This window comes from Schistocerca nitens, chromosome 8 (genome assembly GCF_023898315.1).
Source record: "Schistocerca nitens isolate TAMUIC-IGC-003100 chromosome 8, iqSchNite1.1, whole genome shotgun sequence".
In the NCBI taxonomy this organism is placed as follows: Eukaryota; Metazoa; Arthropoda; class Insecta; order Orthoptera; family Acrididae; genus Schistocerca; species Schistocerca nitens.
In genome coordinates, this window is record NC_064621.1 from 601,530,477 (window position 1) to 601,554,975 (window position 24,499).

Consider the following 24,499-nt stretch of genomic DNA (forward strand, 5'->3'; position numbering starts at 1 on the left):
TGAAGAAGCATCACGCCAAGGGCTCGTAATTATAGCTGCTCAACCTGCGTCCAAGTTGTTTCATTCGTGTAAAAACTGGTTGCTTTACGTCCTGAGCCACAGAGAATGGACCTACAGTTCATTTTCCAGCATATTCTGCAATAACCAGAAAATATGTGGTAATATTAATTTCAGTAATGGGGGATTTTGTCTCCTATTTTGAACAGCGAGGTTATTGTAGACCTACAGCAGAAAAGCCTGGAGACAGGCAAGTCATTACTAACGGCGCAGGAAAATGGATATGGCCTAGTTAAAGACTAACCAAACGAGAAGATTTCAACCACGCTCCACCCGAATACTAATTCAGAGTCTTAATCACTGTATCACGTCGCTCCGATTACGCCAATGTGTTGCGCAAATGAAGACGCATCATTCAAGAGAGTTTTCCAAACATCAGAATGTTTGTTACTTGCTGATGCAATACAACAATAAGTGAACAAAATTAATTCGTTATATACGACGCTAATAAGACAGCCCACTCACTGTTTCACTGCTACAGAGCTAAGGTTCTGCGACAACAATGAAAGCATCAACGCTTCGGCTGTGTAGTATGAAAGGTAGAATGAAATATTAATAAGGGGTCGAATTAAACCAGTCTCTCACGGATTAGCGAAAAAAATCCAGGATAACACATAAAATGGAAATTTTACACGTATTATGAGACAGTTGTCGGTCACAAAGTGAGCCTTATTTGAACAACAACGAAAAGACAAATAAGACAACTCTCTTGCAGTTGCATGCATTGCAGGTAGTCAACATGCAGCGAGTCTGTGAAACGTAAAGTATTATGGGGCCTGCACACGTTCAATATGTACTGTAGTTTGTCAAACCATCAATATAGTGAAGCGACATCACAAAAACTGTCAGTTGGCAACGCGATTTCACGAGGGTAAGATGTCGAATGCCCAGAAAAAAAGCGTGCGCTGACGCACAAATGAACGATGAAATACACAAGGCTATTAACTTGTATCACTGAGGTTTCAGACGGCTACTGCGCGAAAACTACACAACATACAGCGTGCAAGACACACACAAAAGTGACACATATCTATGGATACAGTTTGGATCTGTAACGTAACAACCAATGGTTGGCAGACCCAATTCCACGAGAATGGCCGCTTAGGTGATGCGACGAAAATGCCGCCAGGGGCCGTCAGCAGAGATGTGGACCAAGTGCGGGAATCATCCGTCAGGATCCCGACGAAATCTACCACACGTGAGAGCAGAGAACTACAGATAGCGCAGCCGACTGTCTGGCGCATTCTACGCAAACATCCGCGTGTGAATCCATAATGGCTGCAGTTGTTACATGCGAGACAACGAGCTCCGTTCTGATTTTTGCAATGATCTGTACTGGAGAAAGATGGTTCCTCATAGAAATTGGTTTTCAGTGAAGAAGCCACGTCTCGTGTGTCTGGAAAGGATCGTTATAACGTGCGTGTTCGGGGCACAGAATTCCACACGTAACTGGGGACATACCCGTGATTCACCATAAATTAACGTCTTTTGTGCCACGTCCTGTTCAATAGTTTATGGTGCATTTTTCTTTGAGCAAAAACTTTTTGTTTCATATACCTGGGCATGTCGCAATAATGGCTTATGCCACAATTACAGTAATACAGCGCAGACTTCAATTTGCAACTAGAAAGTGCGCAAACACTCTTTCAGGCGTTAAGCATCATATCAAAGCCGAACTACGTCAGTCTTGTACTGGACGTGCTTCCCATCATGATTCTCATTTCTTTCAGTGTTCCTGCAGACAGATGACTGAACGCCAATTGATTTCTTCTCATAGTATTATGACCAATATCGTGTATTCCTGCCTCCACTGATACGGAATTTAGAAGAGTTGCAATGAATGATGATAAATTAATGCAATCACTGATTTCGACGGTGACGTGTTGGGACGTGTATGATTATCGTATCGGCATTTGCCACTTCATTCACAAACGGTGCCCAACTTGTAGAGATAATCTATTCGCTGACGCGTGTGTTTTTCTGTACGTCTCATAGTCCTCGCAGTCATTTTCTGAAACCTCGCAGGTGCTTGTGAATAACCCAATACTTTCACTACCATGCCTAGCGCACAATACCGTTTGAAAATAATTCCAATGAAAGTTTGTACACCAGAGATAGGCACTTATGAGTAACTATATCGTATAATAAAAGTTCGCTCATTTTAATACAAATCTGTTTGCATATGGAGAAGGCAACCTGTAATTTGAAACTTCCTGGCAGATTAAAACTGTGTGCCGGACCGAGACTCGAACTCGGGACCTTTGCCTTTCGCGGGCAAGTGCTCTATCAACTGAGCTACCCAAGTACGACTCACGGCCCGTCCTCGCGGCTTTACTTCCGCCAGTACCACGCCTCCTACCCTCCAAACTTTACAGAAGCTCTCCCGAGTTCGAGTCTCGGTCCGGCACACGGTTTTAATCGGCCAGGAAGTTTCATATCAGAGCACACACCACTGCAGAGTAAAAATTTCATTCTGGAACTTGCCATTTTCTTATAAGCATTCCCTGTCTCTACTCCCCCCCCCCCCCCCCCGGCCCCTTTCTATCCACTCTGGGGTATGCGTCAAAAGAAGGAAGTCAATCAGCCCTTCGACAGTTCTTGTCTACACTAAATCATATATACAGCGACTACACCCATTACCCAAAAGTGCATCTGCACTGGAGGTGCTGCCGGCACCGGCTTCCTCTTAACAGGCGTCCTGCAAAAGACCTACGCGCGGTGAGGGCCAACTCTCCTCCGGGTTTTTGACAGCGGTTCAGAAATAGTTGGCAAAGAGTAGCAGTTGCGCCTGGAGCACACATCTAATTCATCTGGTAGCTCAGAGAGAACACCGTCTCTGCAGACACCGTGCAACACTGTGTTTACTACACGCGACAGAAGTCTTGCAGCTGCCAGTGTCCCCCAATCGATTGTGCCTACGCTGTGACAGTACACGAAAACGACGACTGAGGAAGAGACCACGACACGCCGAACAGCAGTGGGAAGACCGCAGGCTACGTACGAGCGGACAACGGAGAAAGCCCCGCCGCGGCCACACTTTCACCCGGTCTCGCACGCGTCCGCCGCACTTCCAATGCAGTCTGGTCCTGGTACACCAGCTACGCGTCCAGGCCGGCTACGATGCGCTCCTGTCATCGTCCCACAGGAAGAAAGCGAACAAACTGAGAGCTTATACTAGTAAGCCATAATACTGCGTCCACTTCTGACGGAGTATTTATTTCAGGGACTTCAACAAAGCAGTAGTAAGTCTAAGTATAAACCTCTCATCGATCCTCTAACGTGGTGCTAACAGCCTGAGTTAAACACCACTCGCCAATTCACTTAAGCACAACACAGAAGTCTAAGCCGTAAGGAAACTAGCCTGAACTTGTAAATGAGTATATCCATGAAGTAAAGATGATATCAGGTTTACATTTAGCAGAATCTTCGGCTATTGTGAACATCAAAAAGGAACGAAGGAAGATCAGGGTTTTAACGTCCTACCGACTACTAGGATATTAGATATGGACCAAGAGCTAGGACTAGGGAGGTATAGAGAATGAACTGAGCTGTTCTTTTTCAAAATAATAAAATTATAAAAAGAAACAACATTGCGGCATTTGCCTTAAGTAATTCTGGGAAACCACAGAAAACCTAACCCTGGATGGCCGGATAAAGATCTGGACCACAACCCTCCAGAACGCGAGTCTATTGTCTGACGTCGATAGGTAACAGAAAATCGCTACGCAATCTATGAACGTTTTGCCTCTTACTCATTAACTCTGGTTCTCTCACTTAGTACAATGAATCTTTAGCATACATGGAAGCGGAATGTAGTTCCAACTCAAAATATTACCACATGGTATCAGAGTTCTCTACTGTTCCCACTTAGCCTCTCCAGCATAGCAAAACCAGTGAATGAACTAATTTAACATTCACAAAAACTGAAGACCACGAGCTGCCGTAATAAGACGCCTCGTGTAGTGTGGCAATCTGAAATGATATTCAATCCATGGTATCTGAGGGCGCAGTCCTCGGTAATTCTTGCAACCCTAATCGCATACTTTATCTCATAATTGTAAAATTGTACCGTTGATTAGAGCTTTTTCCTGTTCCATTCGCGTATGGAACACGTGGAGAATGATTACTTCAATGCCTCTCTGCGTGCTGTAATTAATCTTGTCTTCGTGGTCACTATGGGAGCGAAACTTAGGAGGTTGCAGCGTATTCCTAGATTCAACACTTTTCAATTCGGTTTTCCCGGGATAGGTCGCGTCTATCTTCAAGCGTCCGCCAGCGCAGTTCTTTCAGAATCCTCGTCACACTATAGCATGAGATGAAAAACTTGTGACCATTCGTGCTGCCTTTCTTTGTATCCGTTCAATGGCACCTGTTAGTCCTATTTGGTACGAATCCCACACACTTGAGCACAAGCAAACTGCAGTCTGGCACCCGCTTCACCCACGACTGAGCCTAAGTGATCGTTGCACTTCATTCCCATACAAATTGTTACACCCACCTAACAGCACTAGTTGACTTGTTCCAAATGCGACTCACTGGTATTACAATCTTAGGATATTACGATTTTTTTACGTTTTGAGGAAAGTCCAGCTAGATATTTCCGAACATTTAAAGCAAGTTGCCCATCACTGTACCACTTTCAAATATAATCAAGATCTGACTGAATATTTATGCAGTTTGTTTCAAACAGTAATTCACTATAGACAACTGCATCATCTACGAAAAATGTGAGTTTCTTGAGTAAGATCATTCATATACCACATGAACAGCAAGGGACCCAACACACTTCCCACAGGTACACCCGAAGTTACTTTTACATCTGTAGATGAGACTACATACAACATAAGATACTGTGTCCTCCCCACCGAGAAACCATTAATCCAGTTACAAATTTCGCTTGACGCTCCATATGATCGTACTTTCGATAACAAGCCTACATACGGTAGTGAGTCAAACGCCTTTCAGAAGTATACACTGCATCTGACTGACAGCCTTGATCCATTGCTTCCACGATGTCTTGTGAGAAAAGCGCAAGTTTGGGTATTACACGATCGATGTTTTCGGAATCTGTGCTGGTTGGCATTACATCTGAGCTCAGAATATGTTCTAAGATTCTACGAAAAATAGACGCCTAGGATATTGCAAGCTAATTTTGTGTATCACTTTGCTACCCTTCTTGCAGACGGGTATGACCCAAGCTTTCTAACCAATGGGCATAGTTTTTTGTTGGTTGGTTGGTTTGATGTTTAAGGGGACCAGACTACGTGGTCATCGCTTCCTTGTTCCATTGAACTAAGAAAAAAAAATCAAAGCTGAACACACTAGGTACAACTGCAGACAAGAAAAGCACAGACATACAAGAAAAAGGCAGAAGAGCTTAAAACAGTAGAGTAGATGTCCTGGGCTGGCTGATCACGAGGATAGAGGAGGATGAGCCAGCCACTCTAAACTCACATTAAAATCCCTAACCTTAAAGTACTAGGGTAGACAGCACAGGGAGACAAAGGAGAGGAACTAAACTTAAACCGAAGAATAAAAACCAGCGTCACGTAGAAAATGTAAAACTAAGTCAGCCGTGGAGGCATCTTCTCCTAAAATCGAAGGAAGAGAGTCAAGGAGATTAAAATTCCGTCTTAGAGCGGCTAGATGTGGACAGTCCGCCAAAAGGTGGACCACTGTCGAACGGGAACCGCACCGACAACATGGTGGGGCCTCACGCCGGGGAAGATAGCCATGCGTCAGCCAAGTGTGGTCGATGCGAAGGCGGTAGAGGACCACAGAGTCCCTGAGAGAAGCCCGCAGAGAAGACTTTCATTCAGTTGTGTGCTCCTTGATGGCACGGAGTTTATTGGGCGTAACTAAGCTGCGCCATTCAGCATCCCAAATCCCGAGAACTCAGCGGCGGAACACCGATCGGAGGTCAGGTTCGGGTACACCAATCTCTACTAGCGGCTTACGAGTGGCCTGTTTGGCCAGCCTATCAACGAGTTCATTTCCCAGGATTCCGACATGCCCTGGGGTCCATACAAAGACTACTGATCGACCAGATCGTTCGAGGGCATTAACCGACTCCTGGATAGTTGCTACCAGAGGATGGCGTGGGTAGCACTGATCAATGGCCTGTAAACTATTCAGCGAATCACTGTAGAACAGGTAGGACACACCGGGGCAGGAACGAATATGCTCAAGGTCACGAGAGATGGCCACCAGCTCGGCAGTGTATACACTGCTGCCATCCGGCAAGGAGCGTTGTTCGATATGCGCCGAGTGAGCATAGGCAAAGCATACGCAACCATTAACCAGCGAGCCGTCGGTATAGATGACTTCAGAACCCTGGGACGCGTCAAGGATCGATAAAAAGTGACTGTGGAGTGCCTCAGGAGGAACGGAGTCCTTATGGAACTGCGAGAGGTACAGCCGTAGTTTCTGCCGAGGCATACACCACGGATGCGTATGTGTATGGACCCGCACGAAATGCTGTAAAGGAAATGACTCGAGTTCAGACAACAGGGAACGGACACGTACAGCGATCGTTATCCCTGACTGAGGTCGCCGTTCCGGGAGATGAACCACTGTGTTCGGGAACAAAAGACAGTATTTCGGATGCTGAGGCGAGCTATGGGCGTGCGCTGCATAGTGGGCGAGCAGTTGGCGGCGCCTGATGTGCAATGCAGGGACTCCAGCCTCCACTAGTAGACTGGCCACTGAACTCGTTCGAAAAGCGCAGTGGTGCACAGGATCAAGCAACTTCAATGCTGAGGGCGCTGATGAACCATACGCTACACTCCCATCGTCACGTCGTGACTGAACTAGGGCTTTGTAGAGCCGCAGCAACGTAGAGGGATCTGCCCCACAAGTGGTGTTGTTCAGGCACCGGAGGGCGTTAAGACGCCGCCAGCACTTTCTCTTAAGCTCACGAATGTCGGGGAGCCAAGTTAGCTGGGCGTCAAATACCAGTCCTAAAAAGCAATAAGTTTCGACTACTCTTAGTGGATGGTTCAAAATGGCTCTGAGCACTTTGGGACTTAACGTCTGAGGTCATCAGTCCCCAAGAACTTAGAACTACTTAAACCTAACTAGCCTAAGGTCATCACACACATCCGTGTCCGAGGCAGGATTCGAACCTGCGACCGTAGCAGTCGCGCGGTTCCGGACTGAAGCGACTACAACCGCTCGGCCACCGCCGCCGGCCTATTGGATGGCCATCAAGAAAGAGTGCACGGTGAGGGTGGACTGTCCGTCGCCGACAGAAGTGCATAACGCAGGTCTTGTCGGCAGAGAAGTGAAACCCATGGGCGAGAGCCCGTGACTGCGCATTCCGAATGGCTCCCTACAGTTGGCGTTCAGCAACGCCAATGGTGGAGGAACTGAAGTACAGGCAGATATCGTCAGCAAATAAGGAGGGCGACCCTGACGACCCTACAGCTGCTGCTAGGCTATTTATAGCGACTAAAAACTGTGGAACGTTCAATACAGAGCCATGCAGGACCCCATTTTCTTCGATATGGGAGGAGCTAAAGGAGCCTCCGACTTGAACACGGAAGGTACGGAGGGAGAGAAAGTTCGGGATAAAAATCGGGAGTGAGCCACAGAGGACCCACTCATGCAGCGTGACAAGGATGTGGTGGCGCCAGGTCGTTTTAGGCCCTCCGTAAATCAGAAAAGACAGCTACCAGATGTTGGCGCCTGGAAAAAGCCATGCGGACGGCAGACTCAAGGCACACCAAATTATCTGTCGTTGAGCGGCCTCGGCGAAAAGCACCCTGGGATGGAACCAGAAGGCCCCGAGACTCCAGGAGCCAACACAACCTCCAGCTCACCGTTCGTTCGAGTAATTTGCAGAGAACGTTGGTGAGGCTAATGGGGCGGTAGCTGTCCAACGCTGCAGGGTTCTTCCCAGGTTTCAACACTGGGACGATGACGCTGTCTTGCCAATGGAACGGAAACACTCCCTCGCCCCACATGCCATTCAAGATATAGGTTGGCGCGCAACTCGTCATCGGACTGCAGAAGGAGGTCTTTGTGAAAGATAAGACTCTGGACCATGTTGAGACTCTTATGGGGCGTTATGGAGACAGGAACATCACCCAGGTGGTCGCAAGTGAGGAGCGCCCTAGACTGAGCAGATGATGCTGTCTAAATTAGGACAGACCCAGAACGCATCTTGGACAAACCGTCCAACTCCCCATACTTGTCTTCTAAATGTTCAACAAAGAGCTGAGGCTTCATGGCGGCGAAAGATTTCCCATCAGAACGCGTACAAACTAAGAATCGGGGCGAATATGGCTCATGCCGTTATTTAGTCTCGCGTTCCTCCCACGGTGTGGCCAGGGAGGGGATCATATTTCCTGACATTGAACTGATGCTTTCCTCGCTTTGAGACAGATGACAGGCTCCGCTTCATTGCGGGTCATCCGCCCTGATGCCACCCACTCTGACCAAGGGCCCTCCCCACGGGCGCCACCCAGCCACAGCAAGGGCCACCTGGCAGGATGGCCATTGCCGGAGTCCCGATGCCCCAGGGAGATAGGAACCTACTCCTTGGCATACGTGGGGAGTTAATGGCGCAGATGACAAGTAGGCCATGGTCGTCGCCAGTGCAGAAAGCGACACTGCACAGTGCATGGTGGAAATCGCACCCACGAATGTATCCGTGCTGAAGAGATGGAGAGCGGGCAGGACTGCAAAGCAACGACGAATAAGCTGGCTAAAGGTCTCAATGCACAATGGACATAATGCACCAACTAAGGCGCCCTTCCCCAATCGGCTCGCTCTTCGGAATAATTTTGAAATATGGAGGTCAAACCCGAGAGGGGACCATCACATAAGGGCCGAAACGTTTGAGACTCCTTTTAGTCGCCTCTTACGACAGACAGGATTACCGCGGGCCTATTCTAACCCCCGGACCCGCAGGGGAGAGCTTCTTGTTCGAGTAATCTTCAGTACATGGTGGTGCAAAGGAGGTTTATACAGTTTTAATGATTGCAGTTGTTTCTCAACGAAACTGACACTAATATCTACATCACTCATCTTTGGAGTGGTAGTACAATTAAACTGTGGTATCACTCATGGACTTTCCTTGCCAAAAGAACATTTGAAAATGGAATTACGCATTTCTGATTTTATTATGCTGCCCTAAATTTCAGCTCCTGTCTTATTCACGAGTCAGTGGACAATACCTTTCATGCCACTAACACCCTTTACATACGTCAATAATTTATTTGGGTTTTGCGAGGGATCTTGCGACAATATTCTGATATCACAGTAGCTGGAGGCTTCACGCATTACCCTCTCGACAGCCAAACGCGTTTAATTCAGCACGTACCTGTCTATAGCCCTATGCTTTGTTTTACGCCTATCATGCAGTAGTCTCTCTTTCTTTTAACAGTTTCTTTACAACGACTGTATACCGAAGAGGGTGCCTCCGCAGCAAAAACTGATCTATTGAGTGCATATCTACCCAATGCTTTGGTTCACAATTCTTTAGCAACTGAGGCCTAGTTCCTCTACATGGTCCTGTCCAGAGCTAAAGTTTCAAGTCCCTTATACGACACTACTCCTCCCTTTTCTATTTTGCTGAACAGATAAATCTTTCTACTTGTTGTAATTGCCCTTTGTTCTTTGGTTATCATTGTTGCTACAACTGCCTCGTGGTTACTGATGCTAATTTCAATGTGGTCATCCCCAAAGAGGTCAGGTCTGTGATTGCCTTTAGGTATACTGTATTTCCTATTGTGCACCCCCCGTGGTCTGTGGGGTTGCCTTTAGGTATAGTGTATTTCCTATTGTGCGCCCCCCCCCCCCCCCACACACACACACACGTTCAACTTCTTCCCTAGACGTTGAATTACCATCTGGTTTGTTCGTTTTCGTCCTTTATAAACCAGAGAACACGACGCATCACTATTCTTATGAAGTTAATAATTAATTAAAATTAATATTTAACTCTTCAGTGACGCTACTTAAAACCCTCGTTTATGAGCGGCAAAACCTAAACAGGTGAATGATGTTCTCTAATAATAAGAAGTACAATGAACCATGACGGGGATATTCGGTTTTACCCAAGTTTAGCCGAAAGGGCAATTTTGGCGTCAGTTTTATGGTTTCTTCTCGTAGCTCTTCTAAACGACACAGCCCGCTGGTATAGCCAATTATCGAATCTATTCAATGGCACAAATAAGTAGTGTCTATCTTATCTGCACAAGTCCCATCTCAGTGACTCGTTACACTGAATGATGACGAGGAGGAGGAGGGGGAGGAGGAATGATATTATCTCAAGTTTCTATTCTGCGCTGAACGATACGGCCATTTCCGACATTAATGGGCATATTGTACACTTTTGAAAATTTCCTTGACCTTTTTTTTTCACACCAACTTAAAACCTTGTGCATATAATAATTATTCGTCGCCTCTATTATAAATATTATGCAGATTTCTTACATTCCTCCCACAACTGCTCTGCAAATTAATCTTCCAAGTCCAAATCAATCACGAGGAGCGTATCTTCTTCTTTCTAGATATTTCTCATTAGGCACTCCATGCGGGGTTAACGTTTCTCCATAGTCTTAAAACCCTCATGTCACTGTTTCCATGTCAGCTGTAAATGGCAGACTTCGTCGTCTGCTAAAAATACTGTTGGTATCTAATCTTCAACACATGTTAACTTTTATGAAATAACTTCGTTGTAATGTCAATGTGTAATTCTAAGCAAGACGTAGCGTAAAATTTAATTAGTGTAAATTTCTCAGTAATGGGCTGGCTTAAAGCTAAAAGAAAACTCACTCGTTCCTTGTTCAACGAAATAAGCAAGTTTTGCGTTTTTTCAATGTTTCACTCCACACATCAGATCACTTACGAAACTAATAAATAACATTACGGTGTATCGGTATTGTTCCTTTGGTAATGCAGATCTGGACGGTGGTTTAACTACTATGCAAACAACACGTCTCAAAAGACAAATCTACAGTACACAGAACGAAAATTAATCCCGAAGGGTAATTGTGCTATAAAAGACGCCCATAATTCTGGCACGGATAAGCTTCTCGTATAAATTTCCGCTGCTCAGGCAGCTGAGCGTCCTTCATCGTGCATACTGCTTGAGACCTTTCACAGTCTCACAGATGCCTGTGCACAGCCCGTAAAATCTGATCGATGATGACCACCAGTAAACCGAAACTCGCAGGAAGGTATTCGAATGACGGATATATGAATACTACACTGACGCTTTGGGTGTTAACACTGAACTTGCAGAACAGCAGGGGGCATCGGTGTCACAGTCTACACAGGAACGCCGAAGATGACGTCGCACTGGCTTCTGAAGTACGGCGCTTGGCGCTAGTGCTTGTCGGTTAACCGTCGTTATGCAACACGATTTATCGGTGCCGATTACGTTATCACGACACGAGGTCAACACACTACAATCAAAGACCTTTGGAAACAACGGCTACTTATCGCGTCTTTTCCCGAACAGTCTTTTCGGTGCCGCCCTCAATTTTTCACACATAGTGGTGCCGCTGTTAGAAGCTTCAATATCTTCGTCTTTTCGCTGCTCAATCTAATCTACATGAATGACCCTTCACCTGCTATTTCTGTTCCATTCACCCACACCTGGAAGCTCTTCACGCTTCCCTCCCATATCGATAACTTAGCATGGCTGGGATTCAAGGACACGTAAAAAATTTTAAGGGACATCATGGTCGCCTTATTACCTTTAGCATGTTGTTCTCGCTAACAGCCTCAGTCGCCATTAACCCAATGAACTTGTGTAGCGGCTTGATACAATTTATGTAAAAGATGATAATGTTAAATATCTAGGAGAAAATGAATTACCTTTTTTCGAGGCAATCTACTTTAACTTCTGTTTTCTTACTCTTCGTTCAGACCTTTGCTACATTTACATGACACGTGATATTATCCTAGCAGCTGTGATATTTACAATGGACAAGGGAAGTATTTTATATCAAGAAAATTATTCGCTTCCCGTGAAACATTTATTTCTTACGATTACAGTCCAAGGCCGATCAGTCTCTACTTCAGGAGATGTTGAACTCTCACGACGTTGTCTGTGCTTTTTACGCTGCTGATAGCTCTATCGAGAAAGAATTATCTTCAACGGAAGGTAAGTATCACCACTGTTTATTTTCTCAGTTCTTATCTCTTGTGAGTTGAGCCATGGAGACTTACACGAATCTACTAAGTCATAGGATGAATAACAGAAGCTGCGCGTGGCAGATAATAAAGTACACTCATTAGTAACACCTGTACTAGGCCTATTGGCAATTGACAAATGAAGGTGGTCTGGAAACCAACACGAGATTCTTTTGATTTATCCTCGTGTGCTACTGGTGAACCGTTCCTTCCACTGTGAGCTACTGAGAATTTTCACGACGATGTGTTAATCCGAAAGCCCCGAAGCGCCGCTTCTAACCACAACTGCACCACCTGCTCACCAAAAATCTTTCCAGTCTGAAAGAACAGATATTCTGTTATCTATGTTGCTTTTACCGTCTTAATAACCTTCATCCAGCAAGGCGGTTGCTGTTAGCTACTACTGATTATAAAATTCTAATACATCATACCTAATACCTCACACATTTCATATAAATATGAGTACTACGAGCTAAGCAAGATATTTGATCCGAATTATTTGCCACCAAAATCGGGATTACTGTACGGAGCTCTGAGTTTACCAGAGACACTGAATTAATCTCAAGTAACGCATTAAGACAATACGAGTGGCGCGAAATCATTGTCGGCCTATATGTTCCAAACTTGTTAACTCACTCTCATATCCTGTTTTACAAAACGCTACAATTTACACTGCTCTGTGCACCGAAGAAACGTCCCTTTATTTCTGAGACAGAGCACACTTTTCCTTCAAGAAACCTTTACTCATCATCCCCTCCCTACCACCAGTGCAACCTCCATTAAAAGAGTAATGTATTTTCTCTTTAAACACACAAGCCGTGACGCGAAATTTCGAAGATATCCTCTACCCACAGTTGTTCAATATTATCCTCCCTCTTCTGCTGCCTCGAGTGATAAATTTCGATACGTTTTGAGCCAATAAATTACGTTCTTTTGTCTTAGAGATTTACAGTCACTAATTTATAGTCTAACCGAGCTGCTTTCCTTACCTCAGGTAGATCTGCTTGAGAGCAACGCCACTGTTCACACATTGTTTCGGAAGTGCAAACTGTTCCAGCAGAGTCTCCCATTCTGAACGGCTGTTCACCTGTGAACATAAGAAAATGGTGTCAGATGAAAATAAAAGAAATGCGATTTTATGGAGCGTCAGCACCGAGTACCACACCAGTTCTCAGCTGAATCGGGTTGTCGGAGTGTGAGCACAATCGCAGAAAGAAATCGGCCCTGGACTTTTCAATCGAATTATCAAGGCATTTGCTTTATGCTTTATGCTACTGAGGGAAACCTGATCTCGATGGTCGGGCAGAAAGTTTAATCTCAAATGCGAGACAAGTGCTGTGCGCCACCTGGTCAACGATCGCCGAAGGAGAAGGAGAAGAAGAAGGGTTAGTATGCAGCTGAAGTATACCAATGCAAATTAGTACGACTCTTCTCTTTATCGACGAGTTTTGCACCACAAGGTATAACAAATGTGTCTAAGATTTTACCAGACGTACTCATCTTCTATCTGTCTAACTTTTGGAATGACTGCGCCAGAGCATGCAGGATAGTAAGTTAGGTGGTCGCTGAAGTCTGAATTTGTTACTCTGCATTCACTTCTCTACTACAGAGCGGGAAGGAATGTTACTTTAGAACTACGCTCGTTTATAGGAATAGTTGGAACGAAGATTTACAAGGGAAGTCAAAAAGTAAGGGACTTCTGCAATTTCTCGCCGTTGGGCTTCGTAACATTGCTAGCATCCAGGGCTAAATTACTGTCTTCTGCAACAGTTCTATACAACGTGTCACTCTTATTCCCACGTTAGTCGTCGTATTGTAGCAGACCGCGAAACATGGCAACTCCATTGTCGATCTGCACCAAGGAGTAAATTAGGGCTGCGATTCGCTTTTTGTTTTTGAAAGGTGTTAAACCTGCATTATTCGTCGAATGCAAGCGCAGTATGATGACAGCTGTTTATCGCAAAGTATGATCTACGAATGGATAGGGCACTTCAAACAGGGAAGTACTTCTCTCTGTGACGAGGAAAGCTCGTGCAGGCCATCGACGTCAACAACTGACAATTTGGAAGTCGTTGAGGGTATGGTGATGGAAAACAGACGAATCACAGCGGAAGAAATCGCTAATAATTTACTATTAGTCACGATTCAGCGTATTACATCTTAGACGACAGGTTAAATATTCGGAAAATGGTTACTGACAGAATTGTCAGCGCAGCATAAGACGCGAAGGATGGACATCTCTCGTAAACATTTGGCCCGTTTACCATCGCGAGGGAGATGCATTTTTACAGCAAATCGTTGCTGTAGAAGAAAAGTGGGTACATCTTCACGAACCCGTATGGCTGCGAGCATGGTTTGAAAAACACCAATCACGACCAGAAGTTAAATTTAAACGTCAGCCATCAGCTGATAAGATTATGCTAACACTGTTCCGGCTCTTGGGAGGTGTGGTAGCCGTTCATTTTACCCCAAAAGGCGAAATTGTGGACAGTGAGAACTATTGAGATTTGTTGGGAACTAAGCTGAAACCTGCAATTAGTGCCAAACGTCGCAGGAAGCTGCGAAAAGGTATCACCCTGCAGCAGATAACACTCTGCCATATTTTGCCAAACGGACGGCCGAAACAATAAAGGAGGTGGGATTCGAATTGCTGGAACATCCGCCATGCAGTTCAGACCTGGCTCCCAGCGATTTCGATATGTTTGACCAATGAAGGAAGCGCTCAGATTTGCAACCGATGCAGAAGTCATTGATGCGGTGCAAAATTGGTAACAGGTGCAACCAAAAAACTTTTTTCCGACGGAATCAAAAAATTTGTGAAACGCTGGACAAAGTGCATTCAAAGTGCAGGGACGTTATGTAGAAAAATAACGTATATTTCAGTTTTCTACTATCAGAATAAATATTCTTTTTATCAAAAGTCCCTTTACTTTTTGACTTCCTCTCGTATATCTCTAACATTTACTTTAAAAACGACCTTGAATCTCCCCCCCCCCAAAAAAAAAACTTGGTTGTAACACAGTAACTGGCGTGTTCGTCATACAGATCAACAAAGTGCTTGGCCAAATATGGGTTGTCTCGTGTAAGAATATTATCAGTGCATGGAGTGGATAGCGCCGTCTTCATGTTAACTAGTCCTTGGTCGGCGTGTTGCGGCTCGCAATCCACCGTAGACTTGTGACGAGAGCAGCTTCAAAGGATAGTGGTTTTTCCCCCCTCTGACGCCATCACATGTCAGGGTAGCCGAAATGATAAATTCTGTCACAAAGATACTATTTCTAAATTTTGAATATTTCAAATATATTTGTCGTTAAAAACTAAATTCTTCGTCTGCATGTGTGTTTACATATTTTATTTATGCCACGTCTAGCAAGATGTGCGGCAAGCAATTACATATTTGGTTTGGTCAATAGACATCGTAAGTCGTGCTTTTAAATTAATTCGGTTCCTTACTTTTGTTTCCACTGCTACCACAGTGTGAAGCCTTACTTCCCCATTTGTGAATTGTATGAATGGAGTCTGCATTCTAATGATAGTCTTTGCCATTGTCATGGTTACTGGCCGCCGAAATTTCGCTAAAATAGTGGCAGTTTTATTTTATCAAAATTTGTTTCTAATGTGGTATCTTCACGGGATCCAAGAAATTGCTCTTTGTTTCGACCTTCACTACACGAAAAACTTCCTTTGTTCACTGAAATCAAACCGTTTATTTGGTATTAAAACATATTACCGATGACACGCATTGATTTCTGCCACTGGATGGGTAGCTAAATAAACAAAGGAATAAAAATAGCCCACAGTGTTCTCCTTAAATTAAATAAGCCTTCAATTCGTCTGAAACGTGACAATCAAAGTATATTACCAATCTGGACATGTAACAAGAAAACCATTCGACATTTGAGGCTTTCTCAATAAACAATTCAAAAGCGAATTACAAATTACAAGGACAGTAAAAAAAGAAAAAGAAATAAAGAAATTGTCTAAAGTGGAAGATTTCCAATAATGAAACTGTTTTTGGTAAGACATGAAAGCAAGCGATTGAATGGTATCTCGTCAGTGGAAATTCTTTGCTGGATTCCAAGGAATAAGAAATGTCGGAGACGACGATCTGATGATAGGCGGGCAGATGAATCAGAAAACATGCAGGAGCAACAAGCATATTTAAAGTCCCGGAGAAAGCCTTTATACAGAATTACTGTAAAACTCTGGGTAATGCTGCTGCTGATCTATTGAATTGGATGAGTCGATACCTGAGATTATGATAGAAAAATAATTTGGTGGTCATTAAACAATATACGAGCTTATTTGCTCATAGGGTCCCCCATAGCCCAATGCTCGAAACCAAAAATGTTGGATCTGGAATAACAGGAGTTTCGATAATCCCTGCTAGAGTTTTCTTCGCTAGTATCGAGTGTGTCAAAACTTTGAATGGTGAAATACTTGCGAGGTTCTCACTGTAGAACCGGAAATACAAAATCTATCACCGTTTTGGCCAAAGTAGTGAAGGAAGTGACAGTTGCCGCCTGGTTTGGCCGAGCAGTTCTAGGCGCTACAATCTGGAGCTGCGCGACCGCTACGGTCGCAGGTTCGAATCCTGCCTCGGGCGTGGATGTGTGTGATGTCCTTAGGTTAGTTAGGTTTAGGTAGTTCTAAGTTCTAGGGCGCTGATGACCTCAGAAGTTAAGTCCCATAGTGCTTAAAGCCATTAAGGACATCACACACATCCATGCCCAAGGCGGGATTCGAACCTGCGACCGTAGCGGTCGCTCGGTTGCAGACTGTAGCGCCTAGAACCCCTCGGCCACAAAGGCCGGCAAATGTGGAAACAACACATAACTAAAATGGTTTATTTTCACAGTACCAATTGTTAAAGTAAATTGCAATAAGTAACAGGTAAAGTAATAATTGTAATAAGTAACACGAATTTATATTGGAACCGATAAATATCAGTTTCACTGAGTTTGCGAACTATCAAGGGAGATTGAAAATATTCTCTTTTATCTATATTTATTTTCTTACTATTTTCGCTACAGTTGGAACTCTATGACGAAAACTATAACCTTGTAAATGACTGGTAGACAAGCGTCTGAAAAGGAACTGGAATTCTGTAAAGAACATGCATCTTTTTCTCTTTAATTCATATAATATATATAGTAACGCAGTGTGCCTTCCAAGACTAACGCATTGCCAAATGCACGTAGCTTTCTTTTTCAGCAACGGTAAATTGAAAATCGTACAAAATAGCTACACTGTTCAGTAATCAGCTCTACGCTGTTATCAAAGTTCCGTCATGAACGTCTCATAAAAGGTAAGAGCCACATTTTAGTTTTAGTCGCAATTACCTTCGACGCTGTAATCGTTTATCGCAGCTGCAACATCAACATAAGCTCAGGCGAGCTGTTGCAAGTTGGTAGCGCCAACTGATCGGCCATCTCGCGCGCCGCCGGCCGCGGTGGTCTAGCGGTTCTAGGCGCTTAGTTCGGATCCGCGCGACTGCTACGGGCGCAGGTTCGAATCCTGCCTCGGGCATGGATGTGTGTGATGCCCTTAGGTTAGTTAGGTTTAGGTAGTTCTAAGTTCTTGGGGACTGATGACCACAGATGTTAAGTCCCATAGTGCTCAGAGCCATTTGAACCATTTTGAAATCGCGCGCCGCCAATCCAACAATGACAAGAAGGACGGTACTGTCATCTAGCCTTACTACTCAGAATAGTAATTTACAAGGCACTGTTCCAGCTCGTGCTAGCTGGTGACCAATACCTCCAGTCACCGGGAAGCTTTCTAAATTGGTCTCCGACACTGGTTCCCCCAGAAGCTGCAGCCGTGTCACCATGTGGAGCGCCTCAGCGCGGCGCGCCGGCTCCGCAGCGCGCGGGCGCGGTGTAAGGTTACTCGGCCGTCACTGTTGCCAAGTCTGGGCGGCGGCGGCTGCTGGCTGCGCGGCGGGAAAGCGCCCAGCTCACTCAACGCAGCGCAGCCAACACTACGTCAAGCGGCAGACGCGTGCCACTCGGCGCTGCCTTATAATACACTTGAAACCAGACGCGCACCTGACATCGAGCGCAACTGTTCGCTGCCCATTACAACTGCTATTTCTGGGCCCTTTTGGTAGCCCCAAATAGCAACCAGCCGTATTTGTCGAAAAAATTATGGGAACTTAGGTCCGCCTATCCTCCTCAGATCCTCTACCCTCTAAATTTAATTTTGCTAAAAAAAAATGCGTTTTATTTGATGTTATGGTTGATATTAGCAAGGAAACATTGTTCTTTAAAAATTTTTTTGATTGGTTTTTTGAGAATCTGATGTGTCCTATCCGACACACGTGTACAAAGCCTTTTGTAGTACAGTGAAAAATATTATTTCGTGGTTTTAAAATGCTCACATACCGAGCATTAGTATTTGCGTCAAACATTATGCACGTTAAGGTAACACAAAATGTAAATAACTTTACATAGATGGGTACTTACAAAATCTCGACATCATTTTGTCCGCCTTTTCACGCATGCACTCAGGAAACAAAGCTCACACTCGTCACTTCACGCGCCAGACCGCTAAAACTCACAGGAATCCATGCTGACATCTCGCAGACGTCTGGGAAACTACTTAGACATGTGTCTCTGGCGTTACATCGGAGCTGTGGCTAAACAAAGTTCACCAATTTGGTGTGTCGTATACGACACGCGGGATCTGAGGAGGCTATTATGAAAGTTGTTTTGAACACTCAAACGTGTTTCAGCCTCTTTCTGTCGCATAAGAGTGTAAATTGTTGAGTTTGAAGTAATAACTAATGTTATGAAATTAGGCCTACAAACATGTCTGTAGTGATTATTACCCATTTTCTAGAATGCTGGGTTTCGTTGGACATACTTTACATTATTTTAGATATAACGGAATGACGTTATTTTGAGTTTGTTTGCCAAGTTCACAAATCACTTTATCTGTAAACGTACTTTTGTTTAGCGCAGACAGCAAGCTAGACAATAATGGAAAAGAACAACCTACAGATCCAAACATTCGATAAAATACGGTGAGATCACAGAAACATAAAAGATTTTTAGGTCTAGTTTCATAACAAAAATAGTTTGCATTTTACAAAATGGTTCAAATGGCTCTGAGCACTATGGGACTTAACATCTTAGGTCATCAGTCCCCTAGAACTTAGAACTACTTAAACCTAACTAACCTAAGGACATCACACACATCCATGCCCGAGGCAGGATTCGAACCTGCGACCGTAGCAGTCCCGCGGTTCCGGACTGCAGAGCCTAGAACCGCACGGCCACCGCGGCCGGCTGCATTTTACAGAATTGTGTTAGAGTAACCACTGTTGATAGCACAAATGGGTGGTAAAACATGTTTGAAAATTTTAAATAACAACGTGTTTGCATAATAGGTGGACCTAAATTTCCATAATATTGCAGTTCCATTGCAATGTCTCTACATTTCATTACGAAAAAAAGTTTTCAATACACGACACATTTTCACTGCAATGAATGGTGTCAGTAATGTCATTTCTGAGTAATATTTTCTGTACAGAAAGAAACGGTACCCCACATTGCTTTTTATCAAAATGCGTACATGTTTGAACGACAATACCTAATTTCTGGGCATGTTTAGACAAAACTTCATTTGTTAAACCTAAAATCGTTTCGCTGATAATGTAACCATTGCTATTTCGCTTTTACTTTAAAAGCACCGGAGTTCCACTACTACCTGCACGAGTTCCACGATATTACCCACTCACATTTCTTTCCCCTGAAATATCACATCGCTGTTCAACGTTGTTTCCACGTGGAACATATTTTCAACACGAGCACCAGTTGTTATAGTAAACTGCTTTGAAGATAAATTTTTATGTTACTAAACTACAAGCTTTCGCTTTCGCGGAGACGGAAGAGAGCGTTAAAGTTAGTTATTTGATGACTCTTTTGAAAATTTAATCACGCTTAAAAATATGGCTACTCAGACCACTATGAATGTATTACTGTAAGTATGGCGATCAAATGTTCCCAAGCCTAAGTGATCATTTTGTTTTGTTTACTATGGTCTGCTGGTCGAGTTTTCTTTCCTCTAAACGTTACTGTACACATTGTTTCACAGAAATTCACATTTAATTATGTACACTGACATGTTCTATCGTTACAACATCTTATTTATTTCACGATTTATAATCTAGGAATCGTTAACTTTGAATACTGAGGCGTGATTATGGTGATTTGATTTCAACGGTGAATGATCGGGTGTGCTTCAGAATATGTAGATCTGTTTCAACATTTGCTGAGTAGTGGTTCTCAGTTATTAAAAATTCTGCAAAAATAGAGTAAGAGCTGTTTCTTCAATGACGGCAATGTGTATAATTTACTTCTACTCTATACTGTTACTTGCTCTGTCGAGCAATGTGTTGTAATGAGTGTACAAAACTCTGTCAAACATTTTGTTTTCTGTGATTGTGGGTTAACCTCTTGGGTTTTCTTTCATTCTGATTTTGTGGTGAGTTTGTTTATGGTGTTTTTGCATTGATTCTCCCTACAGTAAAGAAGCTGTAACAGCAGAATGGATGCCGGCGAGCTCGGTGACTTCCAACGTAGTCATTGGATGTCATGCGAGTGACAAATCAACCAGGGGCTCTTCAGCCCTTCTAAGGCTGCCCGAGTCGACTGTTAGCGATGTGAAGTGGCAACGCGAAGGAACGATAACAGCTGAACGAAGACCAGGTAGACATCATGAACGGACGACGGGCAGGAACCATCGCACATTACGAAGAGTAGTTGTAATAAACTGCATCAAATCAGCGGATCACTCAGGAGTTCCAAAGTGTTACATCAGTCCAGATAGCACAACGATTGTGTGTAGGGAGTTAAAAGGAGTGGGATGCAACAAGTGCGACGCTGCTGGACAGTGGATGAGTGGAAAGGAGTTATTTGGAGTGATGAATCACGCCTGGGGAACGTTACCTGCCAACAGTGAAGTACAGAAGAGGTGACGTTACGGTATGGGGATGGTTTTCGATGTTGGATGTGGTACCCAACTGCGCTTAAGCAAACGCTTTGTAAGGAAGATTACAAACACATTTTATAGTACTGTGTACTGCATACAGCAGATGAACAGTTTGGAGACGATGATCATTTGTGTCAGCATGACAATACATTTTGTCATAAAGCAACATCTGTGAGGCAATACTTTGTGGACAACAATATTCCTGAAGTGGAGTGGCCTCTCCAAAGTACAGACCTGAACCCAGTGGAACACCTGTGGGACAAGATGGAACGTAGACTTCGTTCCAGGCCAAGCATCCAACATCACTACCATCTCTGGTTTCGGGTCTTGAGGAAGAAAAGGCTGAGATTTCTTCAAAGACATTCAGACACCCCACTGAAAGTGTCTCTGACAGATTTCAAGCAGTCATAAAGGTGAAGGGCGGACACATCCCATATTGATGTTCACTAATTGGTGTCCGCATACTTTTGATGGATTAGTCTATTTAAACAATACTTAAAAAGTGAAGCATTGAAATAATTATTATTTTTCGATAAGAAAATAAAAAATAGCTCTAGTAATATCTGAGTATACTATAAATCATGAACAAACTAAATAACAATGCAAACATACACAAAAATTAGTGCTACGGGGTTTATAAAAGACAAATTCTCAAGGAGGTCGTCACCACATTTCTCAGTCTACCAGTCCACATAACATAAGAGTATAATGAGCTGCTGTACTGGGGACAAAGCACTGTCGTAAATCCATTTATACATACATATGAAAAACGTAAAAGTTATTACTCACACACACAAATTCCGGCAACACATTAACACCACCAATCGACAAAAAGAAAATGTTTCTGATAACAGATTCGCAGTAGCGTTTCACATTTGCGTCAGTTCGGCACTACTGTTCATAGTGTGATTGTATAGACGCAACTAAAACTCAAAACCCTTAAGAGGCTCCGGAAAGGCTCAAAATCATGAAAAGTTCAATTTTTACTTTTTTGCGTTTTCTGAATCTGCAGACTATTACCTTTTAATAGATATATAATTTATTCAATTCCGAAGACTACAACTATTTTTAAATTTTTTTTGAAATGTGTTCTACATGGGCGTGATCCACTGTGGCGCTGTTAAAACTGCTGTCAAATGGTGTTATTATTAACGTCCGTGTTCATCAGGTACATTTTAGTGATGTGAGATAAAGTATGTGTTGTGGCTAACCTGTGATGGTTCAATATATATCGCTGGTGTGATTGTCGATTGTTCCATGTTTATTTACTCTGTCGTTATCTCGAAAATATTCGTAATTAATTCTGTTTCTTGAGTCTCTGTTTTGTTGAAGTATAATAATGAGTAAAAGTAAAGTTATTAGAAATCCTCTGAAGGCTTTTAAGAAAAGGAGAAATGTTGGAAAGCCAAAGGTATGTGTTATTACTGTAAACAATAAAGACGATAACCAAGTGAGTGAACCTAACCTCTCAAGTACACCTGCCCATAGCAGTCAAAGTGGGAAAGAAAATACTTCACAGAAGAAGCTTGGTTCAATGAGTGAAAACTATGAATGTTTTATGGGCAAATCGGATGCGAATGAAATATTTGATATGTCGGTTCTCAAAGGAATTTTTTCAAACTGTGTAAGATGTATTCATTGTAGTGAAGTTGGTCTGGAACTCTCCATAATAAAGCACGTAGGACTTGCTAGTGAAATACAACTGAAATGTGATAAGTGTTCATACATGACCACCTTTTGGAACAGTGTTGCAGTAACTGCAACTGAAGAAAATGGTAGCAAAATCTACGAACACAACATTAGATTTGTTTATTCCTTGCGTTCAGTTGGTAAGGGTGCTACTGCAGGTGCAATTTTCTGTGGCATCATGAATCTTCCAAATCCCCCAACCAAGTTTACGACCTATAATAAATTAATAGGGTCTAAAGTAGAAGATGTCTGTATTGAATCTATGAAGAACGCTGTGGAAGAGGCAGTAATGGAAAATAATGGTAACAGAGATTTGACTGCAGCGTTCGATGGTACCTGGCATAAACGGGGACACACATCTCTTCATGGTGTAGTATCTGCCACCAGTATGTATACAGGGAAAGTTTTAGATGTAGCAGTAATATCAAAATATTGCAGATGTCCACAAAAATATAAAGGTACACATGAAAATAATTACAAAGCTAACTATAGTGGCAGTAGTGGAGGAATGGAAGTGGCTGGTGTTGCCAGCATATTCCAGCGTTCTGAGGCGTGTGATAAAGTGCGATATGTTAATTACCTTGGTGACGGTGATTCTAAAAGTTTCAAACATGTTCAAGGACTGAAGCCCTATGTTGATGATGTTGTAGTGCAGAAATTTGAGTGTATTGGACACGTACAGAAGCGAATGGGAACAAGACTTCGGCGACTGAAAGCTTCGTACAAAAAACAAAAACTTAGTGATGGTAAAGGGTTGGATGGGAAGGGAAGGTTAACTGACAGTGTAATTGACAAAATACAGAACTATTATGGAATGGCTATTAGGCAAAATACACAAAGTGTCGACGAAATGAAGAAGGCTGTTTGGGCTCCTTTTTTTTCATACTTCTTCAACCGATGAAAATCCCCAACATAGCTTGTGTCCCAAAGAAGAAGACAGTTGGTGTAAATATAACAAAGGATTGCTAACTGGTGAAGTGTACAATCATAAGCATAGTCTGCCTCATGCAATAATGGAGGTGATAAAACCTATTTTCAGAGACTTAGCAGCACCCGAACTGTTGAAAAAGTGTATTCACGGAAAAACTCAAAACCCCAATGAAAGTGTAAATAGTGTTATATGGTCGAGAATCCCCAAGACTATATTTGTTGGAATAGAAACACTTCACTTTGGTGTGTATGATGCTGTTGCGACTTTCAATGATGGCAACATTGTAAGGTGCAAGGTATTTAGAAATATGGGAATGAAGATAGGTTCTAACATGGAACGAGCGATGTTTGCTTTAGACAAGGAACGCCTTCGGGCTGCAGACAGGGCTGTAAAGAGTCTAGAAATACATGCAAGAGTAAACAGGAGGAGGAACAAGAGGAAGCTGGAGAAGGAGTTTGCAGAGGATGAAGATAATCCATCCTATGGACCTGGAATGCACTAAAAAGTTAATTCAATCTTTGTCGCTCGATTCCCAAAACTTTTATTTTCTCATACTAATTACATGTTTTCTAAGGATCTTCCAAACATATTTGTTTCAAACTTTCAGTAAATGTTACACAGTACCATCTGCATAATTTAACACAGCCCTTTTCTAAAAAACTGTATATTTTTGAATAT

At 43.3% G+C, this 24,499-nt stretch overlaps 1 protein-coding gene across 10 annotated transcripts in view; it reads right to left on the bottom strand.

Moving 5' to 3' along the window:
• Positions 1–24,499, bottom strand: part of LOC126199221 (AT-rich interactive domain-containing protein 2) — a 323,635-nt gene that overhangs the window by 222,873 nt on the left and 76,263 nt on the right. For all 10 annotated transcript variants that reach the window (XM_049936005.1, XM_049936012.1, XM_049936003.1 and 7 more), the window contains exon 3: positions 13,194–13,291. In XM_049936005.1, coding sequence (XP_049791962.1) covers positions 13,194–13,291 — 98 coding nt within the window. The remainder of the gene's footprint in view (positions 1–13,193; positions 13,292–24,499) is intronic.